This window comes from Vombatus ursinus, unplaced genomic scaffold, assembly GCF_900497805.2.
Source record: "Vombatus ursinus unplaced genomic scaffold, bare-nosed wombat genome assembly UNPS02015412.1, whole genome shotgun sequence".
NCBI lineage: Eukaryota > Metazoa > Chordata > Mammalia > Diprotodontia > Vombatidae > Vombatus > Vombatus ursinus.
In genome coordinates this window covers 56,714-78,275 of record NW_020955190.1, presented here as the reverse complement: position 1 = coordinate 78,275, position 21,562 = coordinate 56,714, and the positions used below count along the sequence as shown (strand labels likewise).

The window sequence follows — 21,562 nt, the reverse complement described above, 5'->3', positions numbered from 1 at the left end:
AGATGTCGAGGAGTCTTAGGTTCCATTCCTCTCTTCTCAGACTTTCATTCATTTGGCTGCCTCTGGTCACAGTGGGGCAGGGGATGCAATCTGTGGCTGGTATTCCTGGCCTGCTTTCTCTAGTACCTTTAAAATGTCCAACTTAAAGCTTAAAACATTTCAGGAGTACTTAGCACTTCCCCATGGTGTCCCCTGCTCTGGGGCAGCCTAAATGCAAGGGAATAGGATGGGATGTGGAGAAAGTTCAGAGAGAGCAGAGATACATGGTAGTTTGGTGGGAAGTGGGGTGATTAAGTGGTCTGGACATACTAACTGTCCCTCTTTATTTCTATCCCAGGCTGGAAGCTAAACCCCGTGGTGGGTGCTGTGTATGGACCCGAATTCTATGCAGGTAAAGTGTAGGGAAGGAGAAGCACATGTCGTTTTTGAGACCTGAGCAAGGGGAGGGGAGAAATGGCAGGATCCTAAGAGAAGGCTCTCCCAGGCACATATAGCAATCCCACCCCAACAAAGGGGTGGCTATTGTTTAGTTATCATTAGTCTCAAGGTAACTTATAGGGCAATGCCCCATTACTCAGGGCCAGGAAGGAAGAATAGGGTAGAACCAAAGGAAATATTATTAGGGGCCCTGCCCCTGCTTTTGAGCCTGAACAGGGAGCATCAGGGGATCAGAGATAAATGTAGGAGAGGGCTTAGCAAGATATTGGATGCTCCTGCTTCCTTTCAGGTAAAAGCTTACTTGACCTCCTTCCCCTGACCCTCATTTCTTTTTTCTGTTGGGTGATTCCATGTGGTGACTCTCCTTTTCTCTTCCTCTTTCTCTGCAGTGACAGGATTCCCGTACCCCACAACAGGCACAGCAGTAGCATACCGAGGGGCACACTTACGAGGTCGGGGACGGGCTGTCTATAACACATTCCGGGCCGCACCACCTCCTCCCCCCATTCCAACATATGGCGCGTGAGTACCTAGGATGGGGAGTTCCTGGTGGCTTGTTTGGGACATTCCAGGTGTAGAGAGATGGAGAAGGAATGGGGCCAAGGAAGGGGGACAGAAGTCTGAGAAGTCCAGAGAGGCAAAGGGGGAAAACTTGGTCAACTTGGGGGGAAAAAAAGAAAGTATAAATTGCTTGAGGAACATTTTGGGAAATTACAAACTAGGATCACAGAATCATAGATTGAGAACTGGAAGAGACGTAGAGGTCACTGAATCCAACTGCTTCACTTTACAGATGAATAATCAGAGGCACAGGGCCTTTCTGAGGCACAATTTGAACTAAGGCCATGCTAACTTCAAGGCCCGTGCCCTATCCACTATATCAAACTGCCTCTGTTCTCCAATATTCCTGGTCATATTAAAGGGGCCAGATGGGACCAGCAGATAGGGAGCTGGCCTCAAAGCCATGAAGACCTCTGATATATATACAGGTTATGTGCATCCTGGGCAATCACTTACTCTCTCAGCTTCCTAAGCAACTCTCTAAGACTCCAAGTTGCACAAAAGGTGCTGACGCGTATTGGTAGAGGTAGTTCACCTGGGAATTCCTGTAGATATCACATATCTAGTCCTTATCCGTATGGAATGATGAACAATCCAGAAACTTTTCTAAAATTGTTCACTCGAGGCCCTTAGTCAGAGACCTACAAGACCATAACACTAGTGGTACCTCTGAGCATCTTTTGTGTCCCTCAGAATGTTGAGGATTCCAGAGATCCTCAGGACTGGAAGACCAGGGTTCCATTTATGGTTTTGCCCCAGCTGCCTCCCTGAGGAACTGAGGACAAACCCCATCCATCTCAGGGTCCTAGTGCCCTCTGATGCTTAATGGGTATCACAGTTCCCCTGGATGAGGGTGGGGATGGTTGGGGGTGGGGGTAGTAAATGAAACTGGGGCTGAGAGGCCCCCTAGGCTTGTGGGGAAAAAGTTGCTGACTATAGCAAGGGTGTTACTCTATTGTTATACCAAAACAGGGCACTGGAGCAAACGCTTGTTAAAATGCCAGTCCCATGGGCAGGGCTGGCACCATGCCCCCTCCCTCCTCAGCAGACACCGGAGCCGGCCTACCCCACCTCTCCAGCGTTCCCACCACTTTCTTGTCCGTTTGCTTCCAGGGTCGTGTATCAGGATGGATTTTATGGCGCAGAGATTTATGTAAGTGTGCCTCACCCCCATAGCTACCCATTTCAGGGGATAAAACCCTACTTCCCCCATAATTGTGCTTAAGCTAATGGGATATCTCCCACAGTTCAGATGATCCCAGGGCCCAGCACAATAGGGGAACATACAGACAGAGAGGGTATCAACTCTGTGTGCCCTGCCTTTGTTTTCCTGTGGCCCATTATAGTTAACTCTCAACTATTTGTGCATGTTAGGAAAGCGGGGTAGGAATAATCCAAAGTAACCAAATGACATTGATTTTCCTGTATGAAAGACAGAATGAACTATTTGTGCCCGACCTGTGGTAGAGCCTTCCCAGCTTGTATTGGTCTGATCAGCCACGGTTGGACACACTGACACCTAACTCTAACATAGCGATGTCATTTTGGTCTTCTAGAACAAAGGACAACCATCACCAAGGAAAGACCATATGTTGGAGGGGGAGGAGTGGGGCAGGAGAAGAGATGAGACAACAGATTGCTATTCCTAATCATGTCAGCTTTGATAGCATTGCCTCTCATTACCTCTTAATGGTGGAGGAGGATGACAGTACACCCACAAAGTATATAACCCAACATGCAGATAGCACAACTTGCTGTACTTCCAGCCTCTCTGTTTCTCTCCCTAATGTGCCTCTTCCTCATCCCCTACCCCTTTACTCCACAGCATTTCCAGGAGAAAAAGAAATTCCTCATAAAGATTCTTTGCCCCTGTTGCTTCCAATTAGTTAGAAACTTGTAATTTTGTTACAAAATTCCCCTCCTACCCCTACCCCACTTTAGCAGTACCACCTACTGACTGTCTTGTGTGTTGTCCTATCAGGGAGAACCACCCCTTCTTGATTTAGAAAAGATGAATAAGGCTTGGACCTCATTGGAAGCCTTCTGATGCCATCTGCCCTGAGCCCTTCCCCAAGACTTAGAGAGATATATGGCTTCTTTATCCCTCTAAACAAGGAAGTTCCTAACCTAAGGTCCAGACACTGAAGGGGCCCAAGGATAGATTTCAGGAGAGTCTGTGAACTTTTAAAAAAATTGATATTTTGATAACTATATTTCAATAATTGGTTTCCTTTGTGTTTTTTTTAATTTTCCTTTACGCTTTATTTCATGCATTTAAAAATATTTTTCTGAGAAGGAATACATAGACTTCATTAGATGGCCAAAGGAATCCATGACACAGCACTAAAGAACCTCCCCCTGCCAGTAAATTGTATTTGACTTTTTCAGTTTAGCAACCTAGTCCCACCTGGGCAGAGAAATCAGGAGCAATATTCCTTGCAGTCCAAAGGCTAGTCTTTCCCCTCTCAGGTCTTCTCTGTTTTCCAATGTTTTTTAATGCCCTAAATATGTCAATGAACTTGGGCTTGGGGGCTAGTTCTAAAAATCTAATCCTGTGGATTTGTTCTCAAGCCCTATCCTTTTTCAGCAGACAGACCTCCTCAGACTGAGGCCTGTTAACACTCATCTGCCTTTTCTCTCCTGTCTTTCTTGTCCCTGCAGGGGGGCTATGCAGCCTACAGATATGCTCAGCCAGCAGCAACAGCAGCAGCTTACAGCGACAGGTAAGAAGTGAGTCCAACCTGGAGTATGGAAGTGTATGTGGTGGGGGTGGGGCCAAAGGGAAGTGAATAGTGGGTCCCTGTAAGTAAACTCAACAGATGACAAAGGATAAATAATCATGAACATGATCATAAATGACAATAGCAATCTCCCCGCTCTCCCTATCAACACCGGAGCTCTACTGCTCCATCCAGAAAATAGTTGCCACCTATCCCAATCACTATCCCATCTCAGGAATCCTTTAGAGAATCTTGGCTTCTTCCTAAGTTGGCTCAAATGTCATTAGACCTCAGTAGTGGGTACGATTGTCCCTAGAGTCTTTCTATGTTGCAACAGCTTACTCCAACAGCAAAATTGTCTTTTCTTGCTCTTTCAAAACTCTCACACCCTTGTAACTTATTTGAGGTTCTGGGCAGAAACTGCTACAACCCATGGTATAACTGCTTTTAGTCAGGGTTCCAGATTCCCTCCATTTTATTTGACCTTTTTCGGGAATTCAAAGATCTAAAAGGAGCATACTCCCTCTATGAAGGCAGATCTCAAGACCTCTGTGCCTGGTTGCCTTTATCAGTCACTGTTGGTTGAAATGTCAGGTGGTGGCTAGCACCCTGTGATGAGCTTACTAGACTGGTCCTGAGACAACAGATATTCAGGCAGGCAGGTACATGCAAACACACACGTGCACGTGCACACACTCTTTGTTGGATCTAAACTCAAAGCCTTTCCAGCAACCCTGCAAGGGTTTCTTTTTTTTTTTTTTTTAACTCTGCTGGCCTAGCCTTCAAGATCCCAAGGTTACCTCCATGCCATGAGGATTTAAACTTCACTAAAAATGTGCACCTTTAGATGGAGAAGAGTCATTCAGTTAACAGGCATTTAGTAAGTGCTTACCATGTGTCAGACACTGAGCTAAACCCTAGAAATACAAAGAACAGTTCCTGGCCTTATGTTCTAATGGGAGAGAAGCATAAAAATAACTAAGCATACATATATACATGCATATATATATGTACATATACATCTGTGTGCGTGTATGTACATACAAGCATATTATACATATGTGCATGCATACATGTGTGTGTGTGTGTGTGGAGAGAGAGAGAAAATATGAAGGTGATCTGAAAGAGGAAGGTATTTGTAGCTAGAAGGGAAGATGCTATTCTGTCATTCCCCCCACTCACCAGGTCTTCTTGTTAGCCAAAGAGCATTTTAGCTCTTAGCCCATCCAGCTGGCCTCTGGCCAGCAATACCCAGTGACCTCTTCTTCCTTCATCTAAGGTTAGAAAATTTCTGGGGAGTGAACCATCGCATCCTCTTCCTAGGTCTAGTGCCTCCCTTCCTCCATTCCCTGTTAGCCGAGAAGCTAATCTAAACTCCACTAACCTAAACTCCACTCAAGCCTTTGATTAACTTCCCAAATGTCTCCCTTTGACCAAGCTACCCATCTGTTCACCAGGCTCTAGAAAGGTCTCTAAAAGATGACTAACTGGAATCTCTGGATCCTCTGGAATCTCAACTACTCTATTAGAGAAATTCCCCCCTGTACACAGAGATAACTGAGAGTCGACTACAAAACAGGCTATAAAAAGTGACAGGTACTACATGTCAGATCCAGAGATGGGTCTTTCCTTCTCCTAATTCTTCTGTAAGAACCATCAGGGTTGCTATCACTGGAAAACTGTACATGTCATTTGCAAAAGTGCTTTTCTTTTTTAATAAACTGGTTTTTATTGAAATATAGATAATATTATCAATTCTTCATTAAATGTCTATATATAGCCAACTGTTATTTTTATTAATTAATTTATTTTTAGTTTTCAACATTCACTTCCATAAAGATTTTGAGTTCCAATTTTCCTCCCCATCTCTCCTCTCCTCTCATCGCAAGATGGCATGCAATTTGATATAGGCTCTACATATACATTCATATTGAACCTATTTTCACATTAGTCATGTTGTAAAGAAGAATTGGAACCAATGAGAAAAACCACAAGAAAGAAGAAAAAAAAAAAGAAATAAAAAGAGAGAGCAAATAATATGCTTTGATCTGCATTCAGACTCCATAGTTTTTTTTTTTCTGAATGTGGACAGCATTTTCCATCATGAGTCCTCTGTAGTTGTCTTGGATCCTTGCATTGCTAAGAGATGAGGCTATCAAAGTTAGTCACTGTGGCTATTGCTGTGTACAATGTTCTCCTGGTTCTGCTCACTTCACTCAGCATCAGTTCATATAAGTCTTTTCAAGTTTTTCTGAAGTCAGCCTGTTCATCATTTCTTATAGCACAATAGTATTCCATTACTTTCATATACCACAACTTGTTCAGCCATTCCCCAGTTGATAGGCATATCCTCAATTTCCAATTCTTGGACATCATAAAAAGAGCTGTTATAAATATTTTTGTGCATGTGGGTCCTTTTCCCATTTGTATGATCTCTTTGGGATATAGACCTAGAAGTGGTATTGCTAGGTCAAAGGGCATGCACATTTTTATAGCCCTTTGGGCATAGTTCCAAATTGCTCTCCAAATTGGTTGGATCATTTCACAACTCCACCAACAATGCATTAATGTTCCAATTTTCCCATAGCTTCTCCAGCATTTATCATCTTCCTGTTTTGTCATGTTAGCCAATATGATAGGAGTGATGTGGTACCTCAGAGTTTTTTTGATTTGCATTTCTCTAATCAGTAGTGAGTTAGAGCATTTTTTCATATAACTATAGATAGCTTTAATTTCTTTATCTGAAAACTGCCTGTTCATATCCTTTGACCATTTATCAATTGAGGAATGACTCGTATTCTTATAAATTTGACCCAGTTCTCTATATATTTTAGAAATGAGGCCCTTATCAGAGACACTGGTTGTAAAAATTCTTTCCCAGTTTTCTGCTTCCCTCCTAATCTTGGTTGCATTGGTTTTGTTTGTGCAAAAACTTTTCAATTTAATTTAATCAAAATTTTCCATTTTGCATTTCATAATGTTCTCTATCTTTTGTTTCAACATAAATTCTTCTGTTCTCCATAAATCTGACAGGCAAATTATTCTTTGCTCTCTCAGTTTGCTTATAGTATCAGCCTTTATATCTAAATCATGTTACCCATTTTGATTTATTTTGGTATAAGGTCAAAAGTGCTTTTCTTAACCTTTATCCCTGACCCTCTGTACATGTCCAGGATTTCTATCTCTCGTGGACTGTCTGATCCCTCTGACTTCCTCCACTAAAGTTGTCCCTCACTTTTGCACAAAGTGACACATGTCCACCCACCATACTTGTCCTTTGGTTAATTAGTTTAGTTGCCAGAGCAGTTCTAATCAGTCAAAAAGTATTTATTAAGCACCTGCTGTGTGCCAGGCACTATGCTAATCACTGTTTTCCTTTCTCTTATCTGATATCACTTCTGAGGGACAGCCCCAGAATGAAAATGATCCGCAAATACCCATCCCAACTCTCTCTATCCCAAGGTCTTAACTTCTTTCTCCTTGGAGATCAGAGATAGGGTCATAACAACCAACTTAGGAACCTGGACAAAACTGGTGGAGCTGGGGTTGCAGAGAAGTGAAAAATTTTTAGGGAAAGTAGGATACAGTAGGGGTGGGAGGATGAGGGAAGGGTGCAGCTGTTATTGATGAACCCTTCCCACGTAGGACCTTTCCCCACAATCCTAAGGCTTCTCTGCTAGTCAAAGAACCAAGATTCTATTTCATTTAGCCCTGATGCTCCATCCTGCAAAGCCAGCATGACTCCTAGAAGTGTAGCCTGCGATGTTCGGTTCTGCCAGACATAAGACATCAGCTGTAGCAAGCTTTCCATATCTGCTAGGAGTCTTATGCTCTTGTGATGGGGGAAGGTTCTCATCACACTATCCCTCCCAGCCCCATCCATTGGGAGCCTTACCCTACTTAGATGTTCAGTGTCTGTGGTGATTTCAAAGACTTAAGATTATTTAGTCTCTTTAGTCCAAAGGCAGAGGGGGACCTTGGTTGCCATCATAAATTTAATAATAAGTAAGATTAGGTTGGGGAAAAATACAGAGATATAAGACTGTCCAGAAGCAAGCCTACCCATCTTAAAGGGAAAGTAGATGTTCAGGCTTCAGAAACTCAGAGGAGCTCTCACTGTTGGGCTGACCAATTGCAGATATCTCAGGCTCTTACTCAACCCTGATGATAATGACTCTATCATGATCTATTCGCACCCCAGAAACCGTTTTTCCTCCCACTCTGGACATACTCACTAGGACCCTTCTGCCCCCACATCTGCATGTAGTCACTCAGTTCTCTATCTCATCAAATACAACATATATTGTACATAAAGTTATATGTGAAAACATGGACAGGCCCTACCCCACATTTCTTGAGGAGCTTACATTCAATGGCAGAGGGCCTGATGGAGAACAAAAAGGGCATGTGGTTATCTGCTGATAGGAGCCACCTCTTTTTTAAAAAAGTCTTCCTGCAAGAGGTATACTAGGCCTTGGGAAAGCGAAGGAAGGTGACCTACTTGATATGGGAGTCTGAAGTCAATAGACTTAAATCTAGGTTTGAGAAGTAGGCAGACATCCCTCACCCCATTTATTTTCTTTCCATCTCATCTGCTTCCCACCACTACCACACCTTGCCTGTTCTTTTTGTTCCCTAGTTACGGCAGAGTCTATGCGGCTGCTGACCCTTACCACCACGCCATTGGCCCTGCTGCAACCTATAGCATTGGAACTATGGTAAGGAGGATCAGCCCTGCTTCGGCCATAGATTGGTTCAGCTGTTCATGGTCAGAAAAAGCTATTATCCCTAGAGGGTAGGGAGAGGGAAGGGTATATGTTGGGGGGTTGGGGGGACCATTAGAGAAAGCCTCTAGTTGAATCTAAAATAACTTTCCATGGGGTCAAGAAGTTGGGAAAAAGGGGAAGAAAGCCTGCACGGCCCCTATCGGTATATAGAACTCCTCTCCTCATGTTCCCTTCTTAACCTGGGAAAGGGACGTCATATATTATAGTTTGTTGGCCCCTTTCTGTGTGTGTCTCTCTGGCCTTCCAGTCTGTGTCATATCCTAGGTCAACTTCCCAATCTTCAGTGGCCCATTATCCTGAATCCAATATGCCACTGAGAGAGATCTCAAAATAGCCTCCTCCCTTCCTCAGTGATACCCTCCTACCTACAGCAATGAACTCAGTTCCCCCAGGTGCAGAAGTGGTCCCCCTGGTCCCTTCTGTGTTTCAAAGTGCCAGTCCTCTCATACACATAACACCATCACCCACAACTGAGGAGAGGGGCCTATCGATTGTAGCTCATACCCTCCATTGACTCACTGCTCCCTGAGGTGCTTGCTCCAGGATTCTCTCTCCCTGGGTTCCGTGGTCACCATTGCATGGGCAGAATGGTTGGGATCAGGAAGAGAGAAAGTGTGCACTTCTGATGAGCTTGGCTTGATGGTGATCTACAGGAGAGCCTGTGTGTATGTGTGTGTGTGTACATATGCCAGCTATAGTCACAAAAACCCAGCCCCATTCTACAACGGGGTATTCTCTCAATAACACATCAGCCTAATAGTAACCCAACCCCTCATCCCGGCATTGTACTTAATGTCGGTTTTTAGCTAGCTTGGCATCCAGCATCAAAGATGAAAACTGTTGGGGGGGAGGGAGAGGGCCAGGGAAGGGAAGTGGAGAAAGTGGGTAAGGTTCAATCCAATAAGATTTTTTTCTTTTCTTTTAAGGTCCCTTGCTTTTTTATTCTAGTTTTTTCTTTTTAATTTTTGGGTGTTTTCAATCCTCAAAAATCTAATCTTGCCTGAGGTTGTCTCTGGCAACACCATGGGCTAGATTCAGCCCCTCACTGGCTTGCTCTCCCTGAGACCAGTGACTCTCAGGAGAGGTACCCAGGCCCTAGGTTGGTGTGCTTTATAGTATTTTCTTTAAAAATCCCAATGCCCTCAGTTCAGCTGCTAGCTAAAAGCTTTCATTAATTAATAAAAGGTTATCTCTTTCTGTGTTTTATTTAACATTATTTTTGAAAGAAACTTTTATCTTTTTTGTCAACTTTTCAACATTTTCCATTTTCTCCCTTTTTCAATTGAAAATAGACAGTGGGGTGGGAGGGGAACAAGAAAATCTTTTGTGCAAGGTAATGAAGTGAAGAAGCCAGCTCAGGACTCCAGAGGTTGGAGAAGAGGTTTACAAATTGAAGGAAATAGGGATCCTTTGAGAAAAGGGGAGTGAGTGAGCAACCTGCTATACTGGCAGGGAACTACCCTCTTGCTCATAAAAGAAGAACGCAGAATGATATATTTAGAACTAGAATGGATTTTAGAGGTAAGCTAGTCTGACTCCATTTTACAGATGAAGAAAATGAGGCTTAGGAAGGTTAAGTGATTAACCCAAGTAGAATTGAGATTCATTCAAATACAGGTCCTCTGACTCCAAATTCAGTGTTCTTTCCACTACACTCTTAACTATACCTAGGATACAAAGACTCTCTTTCTCCACCACCACCACCAACCTGCAAAAAAGAAAAAGAAAAAGAAAAGTCCCTATCCTTAAGGGAGTTTACATTCCCTATAGAAGGAAATACATGAAGCTCAGAGAAGTGATTTGTCCAAGGGCACACAGCTTATAAATAAAGAAGACACTCAGACCCTGGTCACAGCAGGAGAAAACCTTTGGAGATGTATAAGGAAATCCAGGCTATTATTTGGTAGCCCTGAGCCTAAAGGCCATCTGTCTGATGTGGCCATTTGGCTTGGGCCTTAAAACCTAAATAGTACCAATTCCTTAATCAAAATCAGGTGGCATTGCATCAAAATGAGCAGGCCCTTATCCTCCCTAGATAAAGCCTGCTTGGAGCGTGCATCCTGTCATGAAATCTCATTAACTCATGGTCATAGGATCACAGTATTTAGAGCTAGCCAGATTACTTGGTCCAGATCCATTATTTGATTGATTTACTGCAACAAGCACCTATCAAGTGCAAATCACTGTGCTGGGTGCTCAAGAGACAAAAAAGAAACAACGAAGTCCTCGCTGTCAAGGACCACCATTATATTCCTTTCCCTAAGGAAAAGCAGGGAAGTAACTTGTGTGCCCATGGTCACACAATCTATAAATAACAGAGCCTACTAATTTAAAACCATGCCCTCTCACTCCAAATCCATTATTTTTCCAACCGTGTTAGGCAATACTCCATGAGACATCAAGGGCTACACCAAGGACCAAGAATTAACAGAGAGAAAAAAAAATTCAAGGCAGGTACTGCTGATGGGCACTTCCTATGCTTGCCCCCAAAGACTCCCTCCCTCTTGGCTTCAGGGATACCACTCACTCAGAAATAAACTAAGCCCCTCAACCTGGCCTCTACTGCCCCGTTGCCATGGCAAATTATCATATACTGTTTATCAATTATTCTTCCATTGAAGGGAAAAAAAAACAACCTGGCCTCTACTGCCCTGTTGCCATGGCAAATTATCATATACCGTTTATCAATTATTCTTCCATGGAGGGGAAAAAAAAAACAATGGGGGAAGAAAATGGGATTTGGCTATTTCTCTTTTTCCGTTCTTTTTTCTTTTTCCTTTTTTTGATTTTTTTTTTCCTACCAAAAGACAATACTGATTGGCTGTTTTTCATCTTTGATGTTGCAGGCTAGCCTCTGCCGAGGAGGGTACAGCCGCTTCACCCCCTACTAGCAAGAGACCCAGCCCCTAACAGCATTCACACTGACTGCTTATTCCAAACCAAACCAAACAAACTAGACACCAGGCAGATCCTCCGGGAAGACAAACTGCCCCACCGGGTCAGGGACATTCACCGCTGACCCTCCGCGACTCTAAAACCATAGATTTTTACCTCCAGTTGTTTCTCCCCGCCCCATGGTGGTGTGTGTGTCTTTGTCCATGACTGTACCTGTATGTTTGTAACTAATTTCCTGTATTGAGTTTGTCGGTGTTGTTCTACTCCCAAACCATCAAGGTATGGTATACAAACTGGGGGCCATGGGAGGGGGGGTAGGAGGGGAAGGGAGAGAATCAAGAAGTTGAGCATGGAGTCAGAAGATCCACCTTCCCCATGACTCTGACCCCTCAACTCACAGCTATCCCCAAAGGATTAATTAAAGGGCCTTGTGCCCTGGCCAATCCCCCTAATTCCACCCTATTCCATCTTTACTCTTCCATCAACAGGCTGAAGTTAGGGAATCTTAGTGAAAGGAGTCAGGGCCACAGACCATATACCATTCTCCAGGTTTCACAGTTCATTTAGGTGTCCATTCCTCCCATTCTGGTCCTTGCCCCAGTGCTTTATCACTCTACAGCTAGTTATCTCCCATCTCTGCCCAAAGGATCTTGAAACTGCTAGAAGAAATCTTTTCCATGAAGAGAAGGGTAGGAAAAGGGAATCAGCACTCTCCTGTCCTCTCTTCCATCTTAGATCAACCTCTTATCTTTCTCTGCTTCTCCCTCTCTCTCTTTCCTTCCCTCCCTATATCTGGTCTTCCTCATCTCTTCTCTCAGCTGATACAAATTTTTAAAAAATTGAATTATATAGATTCCAGCCCCTTTGGAAGTCATAATAATGTCCTGGCCAAAGTGTTCTTTGCAAGAGATGAAAAAGGAAATGAATTCTCCCTTCCCTAGTTCCTTGCATCTGTCCATATGCCTTACAGTTCCCCTATATAACCATCCTCAAATCTCTCCTCTGTCCTATGACCTAGAAACAAAGCCATCAGCGTCCTAGCTGTGGAGATTCCCTAGCCCCCTCCTAAAGTGGCAGATTTTATTTTCCCAGCTCTGTCCTTGGTGTGTGCTGCCTAGCCAAAGCATCTCCCTTCCTGTGCCTAAGCTCAAAAAAAAAGTCTTTAGTTTGAGTATTTGTATCACTTTGCCCTTCAAAAATTAAGCTTCTTATATAGGGACTCCTCACTGCTGGATGGCTCATCTCAGGACTGACTCCCTGAATCCAGCTCCCCTTCCTACCACCTCTAACTTTAATGCAGATAGATTTTTTTTTTTAAGGAATGTATTCACATGGCCACAGAGATCTGCCTAGCCTGGTCCAGCCCAGCCCTACAATACAGTACACAGATCATGGCTTGGAGACCCTCTGGCCAATTCATAAATGTTAGACCTGGAAGAGATCCCTAAAAGGTCATCCCTTCAAAATTCCTCATTTTACAGGAGGAATGTGAAACCCAGAGATGTCACAGCAAGTGAGCAGCAGAATCAAAACTAAAACTCAAGTGTCCTGGATCTCACCCAGGCTCCATTGCAACTTCATGTTGTTCATGAGAAAGCTTAGCTTTTCGGTTCTAGTTTTTATACAGAAAACTCCTTTCAGGGAGTTTAGAGGGGGCCAACCAAGGCAAGGGGTCCTTTTTTTTTCTATATCATCCATGGATTTTAAATAAGCTACTCCCTGAGCCTTTTTATCAAGTGAGATAATATTTATAAAGTGCTTAGCACAGTAGTAGGTGCTAATAAATGCTTATACCCCTCTTCTTCCCCCTTTCCTTTTTATGACCATCCCCCAAATGGGAGTAAGCATGGCAGGAGGTTTTTCATCTTTGACTGAGGAAAGCTAAGGCACCTGGTGTCTGGAAGGGACAAAGGCTCCCTACCAGCTGTGGGACTTAGCTTCTGCTATAAACACCCTGCCCCACCCCCTCACATACATCCCTGTTTGGAAAACTGTTCTCATACTTCCCTTCCCATCACTCCTCTCTCAGGTGTCCAATTTGTCTCTTCTCTTTTGTTAAAATTCACCTTCTGCCACATATTTACCACCACTTTTTCACATTCTCGTTCTGTTTGCTGAACACTATTCCCACATGCCCTTGTTTCCAGCCCCTTCTCCACCTTTTGTTACGCCCCTCAGTCCTTGCTGTCCTAATCAGTCAGCTACAATTGCTTCTTTTATGCCAGCTTAGCTCCTTCTAGCTTCTCCATGTTCTAGATAACCCAGAGCTTAGCCATAGTCTTGTCTCCCTCCCTGACCTCCAGCTCCCAGTTCCTACTTTCCTATCCCTTCACTCCATATCCAACCAACCCTAGAAAGAGTTGAAGGATAAGTAAAAATCCAACATTTCAAATGTAAAGCCAGCAGCCTCCTGGGGGTCTGGGGGTGAAATATGTATGTATGTATATAGTGAAGGACTAGGGGGTGAGAACCTCAGCTGGGGCAATGGGGTCCACTGTTCTCCCCTCGACCCCTGGGGCAGTTTAATTTGTTAAAAAAGTAAATATTTGCCTCAAGCCAGGGAACACCAACTCTTCCCCACACTATCTCACTATCTCCTTCTGGGTTCAAAGGCCCCCCCCTGTGTCCAAGGCCTCTGTGGCCTTGTCTTTGCACACAGTGTGTTGCATCTGTGAAACTGTGCAAGCTTGGCTTTTTTGTTTCTGTTGTAGTGAAATCTGCTGTTTTCTTCTTGGACCGTGAAGGGCAAAAACAAAACAAAACAAAACAAAAACAAATAAAAAAAAAAACAAAATGAAAAAAAACACAAAAACAAAAACAACGCCAAAAAAACCCTAAAAATATTTTAAAATGAAAGCAACACAACGTAAAACAGAGAAAAGAAGTGATCAACCAAGTGACAAGTCCCACATAGAGGCCACACACAGGCGCCCAGCAAGAAGAGTCCAGCAGGAGGCGCTGTGTACCCCGCACCCACAAAGTGAACACCAACCTGACGGCACCAAGGGGGAGACTTTCCCCAACCTCCGCCTCTCACCCCTTCCCTAAGCTGGCAGTCACGTTGGGGGACCCCTCTTCTTTCTTGGGCTTATGAGGGTGAGTCAGGGGGGTGAGAGCCAAGCTTTTGCTACCCCAAAGATAGCGGGTTTTTTGCTACTGTGCTTTCCTCTCAGTCTCCCTTCACTCCTGGGTGGTGTAGGGACTGATAGGGCAGAGTGATGGAAGAACAGAAAAAACAGGATATAGTGATCTTGTTCCAAGTGGCTTGGGAATAGGATGCAAAAAGAAAGAGTTGGGGCTGGCAGCAGCTGAATCAAGAAGGATGGGGCAGAGAAAAGAGGGGAGGGGAGGAGAAGCAAAGGCAGTTTTGCATTCCCAGGGAACTCAGGCTTTGGTGCATGCTTAGTCATCCATGGGTTGAGTTTTCTGGGTCTGAGCTCCCCATGCTGTGCTGGCAAAGAAAATGCCCTTGCCCTCATCCTACTGAAAGCGATGTGCTGAGCAGTGCATCACATTACAGTTTGCCTGAATGTTATTTGACCACCAGTCCTCGAGTGCCAACTCCTTTAAAAAAATAAAAATAAAAAAGCATTGGCGGGACTCCAGGAAGGCCAGAGTCCACAGATTTCTCCTCCAGCCACTCACTCTCTTGGCTCCCAGACAGCAGAACAGAACAAGCCCAGTCTCTGTCTGGGAGACCCAGGCTAAAAGGGGACACCCAGTGTTCCTCTTATGTAAGAACTTTGAAAGGTGGGTGTCCCCTGCAGCCATGCCTCCTCTTTCAGAACTACTTTCCTCCTCTACCATATGCAATCCTATAAGACAAGGCTTGGAGAAGAGGCAAGAGTTGAAATAAATGTAGGAGCCTTTCAGTGGGGGTTCAAAACAGGTTTGTTCTGGTGGCTGAAGTTGATCTCTCTAGTTTTGCTATCTGGTGCTCTGCTCTCTACCAGCTGCTCAAGATCCATTCCCCTTGGAGGCCCCAAGGGGCAAGTGGCTGGAGGAGGGATTGGACAGAGCTGAGTGGAAAATAGATAGGGGTAGCTGTAAGGGTCTGATTCTGCTGGGGGCAGAGGAGAAGGAAGGGGGCAGCCTAACTCAAGATCTTCATCTGCTCCACTGGTGCAACTTATCAGCAAGATTAGGTATCATGGTGCTATGGGTCTAGGAAACCATAGCCAGGGAAAGGAACCTGTGAGGAGAACCAGGGGCAGTTTGAGGGGAAGAGAGGTTCAGAGCTGATTCAACCCCACAATGGAGTCTCAGTCCTGACCCTCAGTTACTACCCTTGGTATTGTGGTTGGATTTCAAAGTAGTGGCGGCAGCAACAGGTCATCCTTCTGGAGCACCTGCAAGGAAAGAGGGACCTTGCCTAGCAGCAAGTAGTAAGGACAAATAACAGATGGCAGGGAGGGGAAAAGGAAGCCCCTGCCAGGGTAAGGACAACTGGAGTAGCCGAAAGGAAGGTGGGGGGGGGGGGAAATAGGCTCCCAACATTGCTCTACTGTCTCATGAAACTTAAAAACAAATCAAACAACAACAAAAAACAAAACCCTCACTTTATATTCAGCATAAGCGCCTGAAGCTATCGAAATGGAATTCTCCTTTTCTATTCCTGATGTACATAGAACCCAGTCCCTACCTCTGGCCATTTGTCTTCTGTATAAAGCTCCCCCACCCCTTCCATCTGCTGTACTGAATCCTTTTCTCTTGGCAGCCTCCTCCCAAGCCCCTCTTCCCCCTAAATTTATTCCCCTCCTCCCTTCTAGGACTGCAACTGAGCCCCCAACTTCCTTTCTTACCATTCTGTATGCTTCCAAGGTGTGACCATTCAAATTAACAGTATTATTATTAAGATTATTAATAAAGATTTCTTTCTTCAAACCAGGACAGCTTTTTGATTGGGGGAAGGGAAAGGGGGTCCTGGACACAGAGGGTGGGAATGGAAAGGTGTATGATGGGCCCTACTGGGGAGTAGGTGTTGGATCCAAACTGAGTACATTCTCTAAACGGTTCAGTTCTAACTTTGGCCAAAGACAGACAAGTGGCAAATGGCTAAGACATCCCCCTGCACACACACACACACACACACACACACACATGAAAAACTCTTACCATACATGGGGTTATTAAACCAGTAAGGTCCAAATCCCAAGTCACTCTTTCCTTTTACTTCACCTCCAACAGTCTCTAAAAAAGAAACGTGGAGAAGCTTTCATATTAATTCCTGGGATCCTTTCATTTAATTTTTTTATTTATTTTATTTATTTATTTATTTTGCTTTTTGGTATGGCAATCAAATTAAGTGACTTGCCCAGGGTCACACAGCTAGTAAGTGTCAAGTGTCTGAAGCTGAATTTGAACTCAGGTCCTCTTGACTCCAAGGCCGGCACTCTATTCATTGTGCCACCTAGCTGCCCCGATCTTTTAATTTTAAAGGAAAAAAAAAACACCTTTGACAACAGCCTTGTGGTACCAAGGCTTCTATCTGCCCTTATCCATTCAGGTATCAGATTTGGGATAGATGATGTCAAAGGTTTCCCTTCCAGTGTTAAATCCTCTGACCCCAAGATTTCCACTGAGAGATTAGGCAATGACGGTTTTGCTACCATTGAATTCCAGTCAAGTTTTCTAAGCACCAGGGCATCTAAAATATAGCTTACTCCAGGCAGAGCTCATAAGGAAACCAAAGTCAAACCCCTAAACTGGATGCTGCTCAAAATGCCACATTGTCATTCTAACTCAAAACATTCAGAAAATAAATGGATCATGCATGAGGCCAAGTAGAGAGGGAGGACAGAGGGTTCATTTCTGTCCATCCAGAGGGGAAGCTATTTGAGGTCCTACTGGTCCTGTTATATACTCTCATTAAGGTTTAATGATGTTTGAACAATCTGGACACCTCCCCACCTGAAGAATTAAAAAAAAAAAAAAGCTAAAGAAGAGACAAGGAGACAGGAACTGAATAAAAGTGTAAAAGTAGTTTCTTTGGCTTTCTCCATTCTCTGGATGGGTGGGTCAGCAGAAGCCAGAAAAGATCTAGAGGCATCTGATCTGGGGACCCCTTTCTTTGATAGGAGGAAAATAAGGGATAAATGACTGGGGGAGGGGGGATGGAATAGAACACATTGCAGATTAATAAAATTTTGGTTGTGTTTGGTGGGGTTATGAGGGGCAAGGTAAGGGGCATGGATATTCTCAGGCCCTAAATCACCAGTCTTGCCAGAACTGCACATCGAGAAAAGTTGAGTTCTTCATTTTTCAAAACGTCAGATAATTTATTTCAGCGCAATTACACCCACCAGAGGGGCACCAGCTTAAATGCCGAGATATTAATTTTCCTGCATATGGGTCTTTCTTGTTGGTGGAATTGGGGACTGTTCTCTCAGGGAGTTGGGGCTGTGTGATCCTGCCGTGCCATGCTCTGCTAAACCCCCTTACTTCTAATTGCTTGCTCACCAGACTGTGAGAAAATAATTGCCACTATAAATTTTCTCTCCTCTGCATAAAATATTCTAAGGAACCTCTACTAGAAAAATGACTACATGCAAATAAATGAAGCCAGGCATCAGTATTATACTAGCTACTAACAGGTGGGGTAGGAGTCAGGACAGAAACCTGAGGAGATTGGGGCCAGCATAAGCATTTGGTTTGGGCAAATGACAGACAACAGAAACCACCTCTGGTCCATCAAGCTCAAAAATGGGGGAACAAGCAAATACAACCTCAGATAATTGCTGAAAATAAAAAACTTGGCTCTGTAAGTGGCTCCAGATTTCAGCATCTCTCTTCCCCATCCCTAACACCACAAAGGAAGTACCACTTCTACTGGCAACACCCCGCCAAAACAACTGCAGCTTTTGAAGATGAGCTGCAGCACCAGGTGTGCATGACAAGATTTGACCCTGATCCACAAGAGGAACCTGTGTGAGATGTTCTACTCACTCCCTCACATTTCCAAGCAGCTGCTGACTCAGAAAGCATCTTTTCCCTGGCTTGCAGTTATGTTCCTTGTTAAGAGTGTGAGGGATGTGAGTACATTACCTACAGAATCACAAGAATTGGAAGGGATATTAGAAGCCACCTAATCCGTCCAGTACCTGGACATGAATCCTCTCTAACACACACTAACAACTTGTCATACAAGCTGTGTTTGAAGACTTCTACTGAGGGGAAACTTGGGGCAGCCTGTTCCACTTCAAGATGGCTCTAATTTTTTTTTTTAAAAATTGTCTTTTCATTCCATAAAAATCCACTTTCTTTCCTTCCCCTTTCCACCTCCCCCCCAACCTGAGGAACAAAACCCATTACAAATATGCGTAGTCAAGCAAAACAAATTTCTACATGGGCCATAGAACAACTCTAATTATTCTGGTTTTTCTGGATAGCAAGCCTTAATTTGCCTCCTTGCAACTTCTGCCCAGTGCCCCCAGTTCTGACCTCTGAGGTCTAGAGTAGAACCACTCTAACCTGTCTTCTAAGTGACAGCTTCTCAAATATTTGACAACACCTATCATGTCACGCCTACTAATTATTTTTATTTCCAGGTTAAACTCCCAGGTCCTTCAACCCATCCTTATGACCAGAGTTTGTGGTCTATCACCCTTCTGGTCACCATCCTCTGAACGTTCTCCAACTTAACAATGTCCTTCCTAAAATGTGCCCAGAATTGAACACGATACTACAGATGTTGTCTGATCGGACAGAGTACCATATCATTGACTCACTAGACCTCGACACAGTGTCTCTTATCTTAATGAAACCTAAAATTTCGTTCTTTTTTTGGGGTGTGTTTTTTAAAATGCTGTATCATATTACTGACTCATCAAGTTTGTAGTTCACTACGTTCCCAGAATTTTTCAGATAAACTGCCATTTGCCCATCTTGTACTTATGTTAGGACTTTATACTCATTTCTATGTGGCATCAGTGCTAACCCCCTCTCATATAGGAGGTCCACAGAACAACTTCTCATGTTCAAGGTAATCTAAGTCTATATCCCTCATGAGCTCCCCAAAATGTGTTTATTTATTTTCTAATTAGAGGACACAATTAGTTCAAAGCAAAGGCATTTATTGAAATATCACAGTAATAAGGTTTGCAATACAAGATCAAATAGAGAGTACATTCCTCCACAAATATATACAACACTAGCAGGGAGAATGAACATGCATAGGGATCACATATGAGGGGCAATTCACACCTCTGATGCTGTAGGACTTCTGATGTCTTCTAACAATGTTAACATTCTGCTCTCACTAGGTCTGCTCTTGGCTGGTTATAATGCTCCACTAGACTCTTGCTGATGTGCTCATCTCTTTAGGGTCAGCTCAGCCATCTCAGCTTCAGTCTGCTAGTACCTCGTGGCTAATACTTCTCCTTAAAAAGGGCAGGCTGACATAGTTGTAGCCACCACAACCAGCTAACAAAAGCCAGGCAGAGTGCCCCCAGGCTAAGATTAGGTCTTTCCTTTCCACCCCTAAATCACATGCTGAGGATCAAAGCCTTTGGTTATGAATAACACTCTGAAACACTCCAAAAAAGCCTCACAGGCTTAGCTGTAAATGAACTTCAACCCCAACAAAAGTTAGAATAAGAAAGCACCGCCCCTAGCCCAAATTTCTGTTTTTATCAAGCATGACTGTCAGTAGCAAAGCCTGTGTGCTATGGTGCTGAATTCTAGCCAATGAAAATTTCAGTCCCCCAATACTTATTAAATTTCATCTTTTAAATTTGGTCAGGTGCTTTGGTGCTGAATTTTAGCCAGTGAAAATTTCAGTCCCCCAATGCCTATTAAATTTCATCTTTTAAATTTGGTCCAATGTCCTAACCTATTGGGATCTTTCTGTATCTTGATTCTGTTAGCTATCCCTCCCTGCTTTGTGCCATCTGCAAGTCTGATAAGTATACCATCTGCTTTTATCCAAATCATTGACAAAAATCATTAAATAGCACAAGGCCAGGCAAGGATCCCTGGGAAATTCCATTAAAGACCTTCCAAGATGACATCAAACCATTTAAGTCCAGTTGTTCAGACAGTCCCAGATCTACCAAACCATAGCATATCTAGCCCATATGTCTCCATTTCCTCAGCTTTGTCATCTGTAAAATAAGGCCACCTCCTTTAAAATCTCTTCCTGTTCTCTATCTCTCCTCCTATGCTCCTTTTGGGAAATCAGTACATTCACCCTTTTCTAATCCTATGGCACCCCTCCTATTCTCTACATCTCTCAAAGAATGCTGAGAATCACATCTTCCAGTTCTTTCATTACCAGAGGACATAGTTTATCTCAGTCTGGTGACTACAGCTCATTAAGGACAGTCAGGTGCTTTCAATATTTTCTTACTTCTCTTGGGTATCAATTCTCCACCAGCCATTCTTGTTCTATCACTTCCAGTCCAAATATCACTTTTCTTGGTAGAGAAAACAGAAGTGTAGACTGAGCAGTGCTGCCATTTCTGTTGTCACTTATCATCACCCCATACACCCAAAAGGGGTTCTATCCCTTCTACATCCTCTTTTCTCCAGCATAATTTTAAAGCCCTTTTTATTGCTCTTCCCCACCAAATTCAACATGTTCTTAGCTTTAGCACACCTCACACTATTTTTATAGAACTAAATTACACTTCCATATTACCTGCCTTTGCTTCCATCTTCAGTATGAAACTTAAAATCTAAGTTGTTTGGTGAATTCATCGTCACATGTATCTCAACAATTACTTTCTCCTTATCAGAATTGTTTTTCTTTGTGTTTTCAGAATTTTATTCTTGAGAGTTTCCTATTTCTTCCAGAATGACCTTCCCTAGAGAATTTTAATCCATGGAATCCTATCAAGTTTTTTATTTTAACCCTTTGAAATTTGCAAGCAAGATCATTTCCAGTTTTCCTCTCTTCTATCACAAAATGTAATATGGTATGGTCACTTCCGGGAACCAGAGAATCAGATCCACTTTATGAAGAATGAAATCATTATTAAAGTCAACAAACTGGGGATTTCCAGGAGCCAAGATGGCGGAGTAAGAAGTAAATCACTCTCACTCTCCTTTATCGACCTCTAAAATCCCAGAAAATATCACCCCAGAAAAAACCCTGGAACAGCAGAAAGACAGGGTGCAACAGTCTTTTAACCTGGGAAGCTTGGGGGATTAAAAGGAAAGGTC

At 43.5% G+C, this 21,562-nt stretch overlaps 1 protein-coding gene across 1 annotated transcript; it reads left to right on the top strand.

Moving 5' to 3' along the window:
• Positions 1–337: 337 nt before the first annotated feature.
• Positions 338–11,659, top strand: LOC114032287 (RNA binding protein fox-1 homolog 3; the record flags this gene model as incomplete). Its single annotated transcript, XM_027847536.1, has 6 exons — positions 338–391; positions 828–960; positions 1,972–2,152; positions 3,661–3,722; positions 8,359–8,437; positions 11,353–11,659. Coding segments are annotated over 6 exons (554 nt in total), but the record flags the coding sequence as incomplete, so codon positions are not given.
• Positions 11,660–21,562: the final 9,903 nt, after the last annotated feature.